We start from the raw sequence: 10,874 nt of genomic DNA, 5'->3' as shown, positions 1-10,874 counted from the left end.
CTCTTTTCAAGGCTTTTCAAGGCTTAATTGCTCTATAAAGTTATGTATGTACAACCACATTACCAATATAAAGGAATTTATTGAGGTCAAAGAAAAGGTATTTAAACTGAAATAGATGAAACATTAAAATGGATCATATAGATATTTCATATACAATAATTATTATTGGTGTTAACTGTGCAAAAAAGTCTTCCATGGAATAAGTATATAATCATTCTAATAAAGAATTAAGCATATCTATGCTATAGTATAAATAATAATTATTATGAATACGTATTAATATTGCTTATCTTATTTGGCTTATGTATATTGCTGTTTTATTCCTTTTTGTTCCTTGTTAGGCTGTGGATCTTTATTCTGTGTGTTAGTGGTGCTCTGCTTATTCCACATCTTGCCTGACATCAGGGATGGTAAGGGACTGTGATCTTTTGTCATGTTCAATCAAGCCTGTCTGGATTTGGCTAAGACAAATGGCTATACACCAATCTGAAGTGTATAGCTTGTTTTTCTGGTTTCCTTTCAATTTAAGAGATAACATTAACAAAAATCAAAATCCTTGCTTTAGATGATGCCAAACACACACATGAAGTTTCTAACTGCACAATGACACGCTGCAGTGGTTTCACCTGAAGGAGGCACAGGAACCACAGCTAACACTGTGCTGTCTGCCTGCAACTCGGGAAGCAGGTTGGTGTTCACTGCACCCTACTTGGTGACAGATCCACTGCAGGGCTCTCACCAGACCTTCTGCAATGATCAGTGTCATCAGAACAGCATGCAATCGAAGTCAGTACGATCGATGCAGAGTTCTGATTGACTCTTCCCACATGAGAGAACAAGTACCCATCCATCCATTAGCATATGGCAACCTTGCTTCGGCTCCAACTTTCCTGCAGCATTGGGATAAACTGGACCACCCTCTCCATCCAGACCTCCAGAGGATGAGGTGGCTCCTCCTTCTTTTCCCGGTGTTGGTAATCCCTGCTCCCAAACGGCTGGTTTCCAAGCTGCAGGTATGGCGGCTCTGCTCGCCGTAGAGTAACCAGCAATGGCCAGTGTGCCTCTCTTGTCTGTAGGGCTGGGATCAGAGCTGCCAAGGCAGTCCAGGAGCCAAGTGGCAAGTGACTCACCCAGCAGGAGGAGTGCTAGCTGTGCTCACGAGGACCAAGTGACAACTAACGCATGGTACCAGTGTGCTGGGGGAGGGAGAGGTGGATACATCTCATCTGCTGTGTGCCAGAGGAAAGCTCGCAAGATGGGCAGACAGGCTCCCCTCCTGTCCCTGTGAGGAAACCATCCCCAAATGTGTATTTCAGCTATCCACACTGTGTGGATCATAGGGGAGAAAGAGGCAAGCTAGGAGAAGGAGAAAAGAAGCAAAGGGTGTCAGGAACAGCTGGCGCACCCACATCAGGCAGAGAGCTTGTTTGGGTTGATCCCGATGAAGCAGGATTTCACCCACAGCACATGCAGCCTCACCTATTGCTGCCTTTGCCATGGAGGCTCCTTCTCCTGCAGCCTTCAGCGACAGCCTGGGTGGGGAAACCCCTCTGTGCCATGAAATTACCATAAAAACTCTTGAGGTGATGGACGAGGGCATGCAGGTGCGAGATACACGTTATTGGTGGATGGAGAAGAGTGGATGTGCTGCTGGTCAGGGAAAGACTGCCAGCAGCGGGAGAGGAAGGCGGAGGGGTCTGCTTTTATCAGTGCTGGGAGGGGAGGCAGCGGGAGATGAGGTTTCTTGGGGAAGACAGCCGAAGGGCTGCCGCCTCAGTATAAACGACCTGAGGTGAAGCGAATACGTGAGTGCCTCAGCCCGTCTGTGGGCACCGTGCGACAAGGGAAAGCCACGAGAGAGAAAATAAAAGGAGACTGAAATATTTCTTCCCTATTACGTTATTTTTTTTTTTTATTTATATGATAACATAAAAGGCAAAAGGAGGAATTCGGGCGCTTCTCCTCGAACCCGCACACGGCCCGCACCTGCTCCCGTCAGCGGGAGGCCGCCGCTGCCGGCCCCGCGCCTGCGCCCGCCCGCCGCGAGCCCCCCCGCCCGCCGCCCGCCTCCTCGCCCTCCTCCCTGCCCGCGGGGCGCGGGAGCCGCTGACGGGAGCGAGGCGGAGTCTGGAGGGAAGATACCGAGAGATAGAGATTTAAATCACATCCCCGGCTCTACAAGGGCAGCGGCCGCAGCAGCCCCGGCGCAAAGCCACGGACGCACGCAACCGAGAGAGGTTCTGCCGGCTCCGCTGCTCGCCATGGGTGCCGCCGCCGCCGAGCCCCCCCGCGCCGCCGGCCTGGTGTCCAGCGTGCTGAACGACACCCTCGAGTTCTACCGCTGGACCTGGAGCATCCGAGGTAACGCCACCGGGCGGCCCCGGGCACCGGCCGCCCCCCGAGCCCCGCCGCCATCACCGTGCCCGGCGCCCCCCGGCCGCGGGGGCAGCGGCGCCGCGCTCAAAATGGCTCCGTTGCCAGGGCGACGCCGGGCGGGCGGGCGGGCGGGCCGGGGGGGGGGGGACCCCTCCTCGCTGTGTGGGGGGCACCGGCGGACCCCCGGGGTGCAGGGTGCCGCTTCTGCCCCCTGCACAGCCGCGTTCCCGGAGCGTCGCCCGGCTCCCCTCGGTCGCCACAGCCGGTGGGGAGCCGGCTGGCGGGGGCGAGCCGGGCCCTGAGCCCGCTGGCAGCGGCCTGGCGTTTGGCAAATGGTGGAGTTCGGCGAGCTGCGCGAGGAGATGGCTGCTAGCGGCGATGCGGATGGGTGAATGTCAAATATTAAGTGCGCCGGGGCTCGGTCCGAGGTCTGCCGGCCTCGATACGCTCGGGTTTTGCGCTGACACCCGACACGGAGGATGCTGAAGGAAGAGAAAATGGTCTCGGGATGTGGAGCGGTGTGAGAAGCGGCTGGTGGTGCTGGGACGGCAAATGCGATGGCAATCTGCTGCACTGACCAGTAGCCGCGGAAGTGTCGGTGTGTGCCAGCAGCTATCCTAGTTGGCCAAATAAAACGAGTGGGGTAGAGCCTCTGCTGTCACAGTCACAGCTGTGAGCAGGCCTGGGCAGCTGACAGAAGAACAATAGCGCATCTCGGGACGTTTCCATCATTTTCTAGCTGGCTGCGCAGTGATGAGGGCTATTCCGTTTAAACCTAGGCATACGTGGAGCACTCTGGAGTGAATGCAGCTATGGACGTGTCTTGTGGCAGTCTGATAACCGAAAACGTGGGGCCTAGATTCAGGCTGGAAGCTTGCTACTGCACCAGCAGTCCTTGCTTTTCCGCCCCCCTCCGTTCTGCCATCTGTCAGATAAGAAATTAATCTTATGTTATAGATGGAGGGGCTCACTTTTTTTTTTTTCCCATGAAAAGCCTTCCCAGCTATCCTCTGAGCTTTGCTGTATTTTAAAAATTATTAAGCCTACGTGCATCTATCTCCTTCTCAGTGTGCAGCCTGCCAGGCTGTAAGATCAAATGAAAGTGCTTGCAGCAGCAGTACGCTGTAATCTGCCAGTGCCTCCTCTCTCTCTTTGCCTCGTGTTGCATACAGCTGTTTGGAGGTTCCCAGGTAATGCAGGAGAGATGCTGCTCAGCCAGGCAGTAGCAGTTTTTGATGGGTATAGAAATAGATGTCGGTACAAAGTTGACATCCTTATAGATTACTTGCTTTGTCTGAAAAAGATTTCAAGTTTTGTTGTGTTTTCTGAACTTCAAGTGTGTCATTTAAGTTCAGCTACAGACTACGTTTGTTGTCAACAAAAACACCCCCCCCCAAAAAAAAAACCAACAACCCCCCCCCAAAAAAAATCCAAGAACGAGGGTTGAAAAAGGAAATTTATGTAAGGAATGTAAAGATAAGTAGCTTACATTAATACTATACACTGAGTGAACTTTTGTTTCGTCTTCCACTGCTTTGGAGAGCCTTAAGCCAATAGGATGCCATTGTGATGATATCTAGAATATGCTCAAGTCCTTGCTAATCCTGTGCTAAACTATTGCTCCAAGTTCAGTGGTGTTGCTGTTAACGTAGGGTTCCGCTATGAAGTGCATCAATCACCTTTTGCGTAAGGTGCTGAGAGTTTCAGGTTCCGAATTTCAGTGACTCCCTGCAAGGACAGTTTTGAACAGAGGCTAAGTCACATCATACTTGTGTTACCATTCTTGTTTATGCCCAGTCTTGTGTAGAAACAAGGTCCTCCTGTAGTTCTTTTGGTCAGGTATGGATATATGAAAGGCAATATCCACACAACGTAGTTACAATGTAGCTCCAGATAAAAAAGTGCCATTATGAGGCAATGCTGCAATACCGTGTAGTAAAATCACATTTTAATGCCCAAAGTTCGGCTTCTATACTTGCTCAGGTTGCTGCTTTTCTGCACGTGTCTTCATTCAGAACAAGACATTGTCTCTATTTGTCATCTTTGAGTGAATGTATGTTAAAGTCATGAATTCATCACTGTTGTGTGAATTCATGCAATTCACCTTTGTGTCAAGAACAGCAGTGATGTTGCTCAACAGACAGCACAAATTATGGCATGCAAGACCATTGCCTAACTTTCAATATCATTAAATAAAAAACTATACCACGCAGCAAAGTTGCTCAACAAATGATGCCATGCAATACCATTACACAATAAATCATACTGAAACACTACTACACAGCAAAATTACACAATAAAATGTGAAGAAATTTTATTCCCACTACTACTCCTACACAAAAACTTCCCATTCATATAAAACCAAAGTTATTTATTCTCCAGTTTTTGCTTCCACTTTCTGTTGGATGCCCAGGTCTGTCTTCAGCCCTGTTGTCAGTGTGCAGCTGGATTGTCCTGCCAGCAGGTGTTTTCTTCTGTTATCCCAGACTCCTGTGATGGGACTGCATGCAACTGTGCCAGAGTGTCCCACCCAGTCTTGTGCCACTTTATTTTTATACATTATAGACTTGCTCTTTCCCCCCCTGCTTTATGACATTTAAAAAGCAACCAACCCTTTCTGAGGTCAAAAAGTACCCCAAAAGGCTAGATATTTGATAAGCCTAACTGGATTTTTTTTGAATGATGTCACAACTTTTAATACTAAGCATGCTGTCCAAAGAAGATGCTGTTTGTTTGTTTTTCTGTGGTCAGTTTTTTCAGTCTTGCATTTGGAAATGGTAACGATACTCTTTTTTCCCCATATATATTATTAATATATATTTTCAGCCTTAGCAATGCTTAATATGTGTTTTTCCCTGTTAATTTCTTTGAAATACTTTTTTTCCCCTCTCCTCTCCTTCCTTGACTGTCTTTTTAGACCCCCGTCATGAAAGCCTAAAATCCATCGTCGCTGTATATTTGCCTGAGAAGGCTGAAGATGGGTTGGGAAGCCATAAACTTCAAAGAGAGGTCGAAAGGGCAAAAACATGGTTTTGGCAGTTATCAAGAGGCAAAAAAGGTGGTTGGGGGAACAATTATTATCAGGAAAGATGATCTAGGAAATTCCATACCATTATAGGTAAGGGCATGGGAGCAGCAACGTGTAAAGGATAGGGCAGGGCATCTTCTTTCTTTTGGCTCAGCTCGCTGGTTGGGGTTAGACCTGGGCAGGAAGGATTAAGGGTATGATTAGATGAGTGAGCAGATGACTTAGAGGGAGGTTCCAGGCTGAGTCCAAGAGAACTATTAAGGTGAATAACTCAGGACAAAGTCCAGAATGTGGACATCCTCACAACGTGGGTGAAGAGACCACTGACATTTAGGGAGGGAGAGCAGGAGACTGCCTGAAAGGGAGATGCGTGAAACCCTTTATCAAGAAGATAGAAGAACTACTGTGAACGGATTGAGCTGAAGAACAGGATTTATAGACGTTGGGTGAGAATGATTGTTCTTGGAGCTGAAAGTGAAAAGGAGGCAGGGCTGTCCCTGGCCGTGTGGGACTGCTTTGGGACAGCACCTATTTACAGCTGTTGCAGTCAGTAAGATTACAGGCTTTTTTCCGTCAAGGAGAGGCAGAAGATGCAAACTTTCACTTCAGCAGTAGAATAGTCCTCTGAGTAGCATCTTGTGCAGGAATGATGTCAAGTTGGGTCTGAAGTGCAAGGCAATGAGGATGGGAAATGGGGAAAACTTAACAGCTGCTTGCATTAATGGTGATCAGGTGGAGCAGCTTCCACGGGAACTCAAATTGCCATAACAATCTTTGCCAGAAAGATCTTGGGACTACCCATTTATGTTAGGAATGCTCAGGAAGTTCAGGCTTAGTTTCTTTTTTCAGCCGAGGGAACAGAACTGGAAGAAAACACGTTTCTTCATCTTCCCTCATTCTTTTCATTGTGGAGAAACTGAATATGGCCAAAGGATCCTGGATTTTTATACTTGGAGAAAAGTGGTTGGTGTGGTTGGCAGACAGTGGGATTATGTTAGCACAAGCACTGCCTTGTAGCGTTGGAAGATTTGTGCCAAAGCTAGAAGCAAAAAGTATCCCAATGAAAAATCTTCAGAAGCTGAAGATGGAGAGAGAGAATGAAGGGTGAGATGAAGACTCCTGAAGTCTGTTTGTAAAGCAGAATGCACTCTTAAGTTTTTGGAGTGCTGGCTGAGCATCAGACTCAGTGATTTGGGGAAATACTTGATTTGCAGATACGGTTTTCTTTTCAAGGGAATAAATTTTTTTTTCATTCAATCTGTGAATGTGTAAAAGGTAAGATTAGACAGGAAGACCCACACCAGAAACTGGAGAGGCTGGTGTAATTGGGTTTGGCTGTCCTGTGGCAGAAGCAGCACTTGGAGAAATTGATTGCAGAAGTAAAGAATGTTAAAGGCTAGAAAATGTGAGTATACTGCCAACCAAACCAAGGAATAGGAGCATCCCGATTTGCTTAGTGTATTTCATTAAGCATCCTACTTCCCTGCCTCTCAGAGGAGGGACTTTCTTGGTGTAGAAAAAACAGCTGTTGGTATCAAAGATAATTTGCTGGGTGTTTGAAGGAAGTTCTATCAACGTTTCATCATCAGAAGATACCAGATTGCAGAACTCAAAAGACAGCTAGTGGAAATGTATTTCAGAAAAGTGCATTCCTGAAGTGGAAGTCTCTGTTTAGAGATCTTGGATCACCAAGCCTCAAGAGCTGGAGCCTGAGGACATAGCCAGAAGCAAAGCTGACACCGTGAAAGCCACAGCAAAGCTGAGGTGCAAGTGACAGACATCCCTTTCCTAAACGAGGAAGGAAGAGTTGTGGGTAACCTGCAACTCTCAGCTCCAGCAAAGGGGTGAAACAAGAAAAAAGCCTTCAGCACCAGCAAGAGTGATACAAACTTCTGTTTGAACATTTGTTAGCATATTCTTGAAGCAAAAAGAAAGGCAAGGACAAAATGGAAAAAGGCAGGGATGATCCTATCGTGAAAACTGGGTAGGAGAAGAAGATCCCTTTTCATGTGTAGATATCATGTCTCAAAATCTCTGAAGGAAGTAGGATGTTATGGATACTATTAAAGCAGTTTCCTTGAAAAAGGTTGGGGAAACTGCTTTCTACATAATTTAACCAAGCTGATTGCATAGCTGTAGCACCCACTGCAGCTGATCCAAGTGACTGGATATTTAAAATTGCAGCACACCGTAAATTACTGTTGTGGAGTTCTTGGCAGATCACATTTCCCAGCTGAAGCTACGTGCCATTAGTGGGGAGCAAATCAGCAGGTGGTCCAGGAGCCACATACTGCAACAGGAGGGGAAAAGCTCTTGAGCAGTTGCAATACCTGTGGCATGAAGTACAGCCGTTCATCGCGGGGTAACATCTATTGATCAAGCCTGGGAATCAAACTGTTGGTTGCAGGTGGCTGTCTCTAGCTGGAGAAACTTGAGCAGGAGTGGATTGTGGCAATCGTTCTGGGTTTATGCTGCGCTCAGGGCTGAAGGGGATGTATCAGGGGTGTGGGTAAAGCTGTGGCAGTCCAGAAGAGGTTGTACTGAACGCAGATAAACTGTCCTGTGTAACCACGAAAGGCTGGCAAAGGAAACTTAAGGACAACCAGTAGAGGAAAAGGTGGGAAATGTGGTTTGTGGTTCCTTTTAAGGGCTTGTAGACCAGGAGCCATGAGACATGGGTGAGGCAAGACTCCACTTTTTGCCAGTCCAGACAGGTTTTTGGAGTTACTGGATTCACATGGAAAGGATTAAGGAAGCACTTAGATGAAAGGTGGATGACTGAAAAGGCTGCAAGCAGGCATTGAGAAAACTTTGGGAAGAACTTGCAAGGATGCAAGAATAAGGGGGGAAAGGTGGTGGTGTGTGCTGAAGAGCTTTTGGGCTGGGGTAAAGGGGGTTAAATGTGAGTGGTATGAGAAAAGGGGGCTAAATAACAGTTTGTTTAGCTAAAAGGAACTGGCTATATTAAAAATCAGAGGCTTGACTTTTAAAGGGTCTCAGTGTGTGCGGTGTGTACCTGGAGCGCAGAAGCTGGGACAGCGTGCTTGCAAGGGCTCTGACAGCAAGCAGGGCTTTGGGGCTGTATTTTAAATCAGAGTCGAAGCTACCACAGCACTTCATAAGGGACTCGCTTCTGTTTTGTGTGTGAGCTTTAGGAAGATGTGGGTGAGGGTACGTAGTTTCAGGATCTCAGGTGTGACATGGGTACAGCTGTGCTCAACTTTGTCAAGACTGGAGTGCTTCTGAGCATATGGCCTTCGAGGTCTTGTGGCATTTTAAGGGATGTAAATGAAGGTGTGAAGTTCAGGCCTGCTGAGGGTTTGCGGCAGCCCTGTGGGGGTTGTGAGGACTGCAGCCAAGGCAGCAGGTAAAGCAATAAGTGTCTGCAGGGCAAGCCCAGAGGTAGACTGAGTGCACCATGTGCTTCATATTAGCTCCCGTTTAGTGTGCTTGGATTTCGTGATAAATGTGAGGTAGTTTACCTTTCTTTTATGGAAGGCGAGGGGGATTAAGCTGCCTCAATTCGGCTTGCGTTTGTCGCAAGATAACGGTATGCCTGGGGCATTAACTGCTCCTGGTTTTGTCAGATTAACTCACTTGTGTGCCTACCACTCCGCTCCTTTCTCCAAGTACTTGCCTTCAGTGGCTTGATCCTTAACTCCTGCCCCGGAGAGTTCTCTGCTTTGTGGCGTTGTCTGCTTGTGCCGTGAGACTCTTACTGGTTCCTCTCCATCCATCCACCTCCCACACACGCTTCTCCGTGTCAGCATCCCCATGTGTTCTGACGACTTGGTTTATATCCATCTCATGTTCCTCTTCCTCTCACCTCTTTCTGCAGTCTCTCAAAAGTCTTTTACTCTCTCTTGTATACATTTCGCTTCAGATGTCATGATTGACCATGGTAGTTTCTTATCTTGTTTTTCCACATGACAAAAACCATTTGCCTCTGCTAGTTTTAGCAAATACGGGAGGATTGCTCTATTACTTTCTAAACGCTCATAGAATATTGCTGGAAGAGGGTGCTTATAGCCTGTTCCTTTCACCTGTCAGTTGAGCCAGTAAGTCTTATTCCTTTACACACAACTTGATGTCCTTCTATTCCTGTATTAGCATTGTAATACCTTCTTTTTAAATGGCTTAAGATACCACTCTAGAGGGGAGGAAAAAAAAAAAGGAAATACAGGTACGAAGTTGAATAGCTGGGCTGCAAACAGGAGGCTGCATAACCATATTTCTGGGTTTGCATTCTGCATTTAGCAGTTTACTGGAACAGATGTGTTCAATAGAAATACTTACACGTAGAGTGCCCCAAAGTGCTTTGCTACCAAGTCCAGATTTTCTTTTACTTTGTCTAATCACAGTATGTCATTTATGAATTTTTGACCAAGAGTGAGAAACTATTTCAGAAACCATTACGGAAGCTTAGGTTTGAGGGCAACACGACTGTAGAAGCAGAGGCTTAGTTGTGGCGGTTGTTTGGATATGGCGTTATCTAGCAGCCAAATTGATTTTGTGCCTGGTTTTTTTGGCGCAAGATTCAGATGTTTGTGATTGTTCTGGCCATCTTTGGATATGAGAGCACTTTGTTCCGTTTGTGTTTTGAAAAACAACATCTGAAGGCTTTTTTCCCTAGATTTGCCATTCTTGCTGATACCGAAGGCATGTTGAGGAAGCAAGTTTTAAGTGGTTTGCAGTGTTATTTTTCTTTGGAGGCTGATGTACTTTTCTTAGCCTAACAGAAGACCTTATGTACCTCGATACTGTAAACTTTGCTTCTGCCCCTCAACTTGGAAGATAAGAGCTAATACATTCCAATAACTCCTCTTGTAGGTTTATTCAAAACAAGCTTTTGACCTTGTTCATCCTGCTGTAAAACAAAGTTGGTGAGCAGCGTCCTCGTGGTGGTGCAAACAGGAAAAAAAAGCAGGCAGTTTATCAGAGGGATTTATGTGCAGCTCCTTGCAAATGTTTTCTGGTATCTTTCTGGTATTATTTTTTAGGTAGATTTAGTTTGCCATTGCTGATTTTTCGTACCCGTCCGGTCACTGCATCTAGGTGTCTCTAAATATTCATCTGCAGTCCCAAATCATTCTGTATTTTGAGAACAATGTCACTGGTTGTTTACACTCGCTGTGTAGTTAAGCGCTGGTATCCTTCTGCTGTGTTAGCACCTTAGCAAGGTATTTCAGTGCTGCGCTCCATGTCCTGTGAGTGCTGAGTGTGTAACATCTCTCTACGGTGGATAAGGCCTTGCAGAGATTTTAATAAACGGCTATTAATAATCCTTTACATTTCACGAGGATGCTAGCTTCTAGCTGAGGGAATTTGATAAAAATCTGTCTATGGACAAAACCAATTCTGTGGTCATCCCCTTTGGCATTATAAAAGCCCTGAATCATACTAGAAGGGCCAATACTCTAATTTGTTGTTGTGACATTGAACCTGCATGTGTCTTGTGTTTGTATTGCTG

General features: G+C 46.6%; 1 protein-coding gene across 1 annotated transcript in view; it reads left to right on the top strand.

Annotated features, from left to right (window-relative positions):
* Window positions 1–2,113: 2,113 nt before the first annotated feature.
* Window positions 2,114–10,874, top strand: part of ELOVL4 (ELOVL fatty acid elongase 4) — a 30,741-nt gene continuing 21,980 nt past the window's right edge. The window contains exon 1 of the mRNA XM_083831840.1: window positions 2,114–2,361. Coding sequence (XP_083687966.1) covers window positions 2,262–2,361 — 100 coding nt within the window. The 5' untranslated portion in view covers window positions 2,114–2,261. The remainder of the gene's footprint in view (window positions 2,362–10,874) is intronic.

Source organism: Anser anser (assembly GCF_964211835.1).
Source record: "Anser anser genome assembly, chromosome: 3".
NCBI lineage: Eukaryota > Metazoa > Chordata > Aves > Anseriformes > Anatidae > Anser > Anser anser.
The sequence above is the reverse complement of the archived record's forward strand: the minus strand, read 5'-3'. Positions and strand labels throughout refer to the sequence as shown.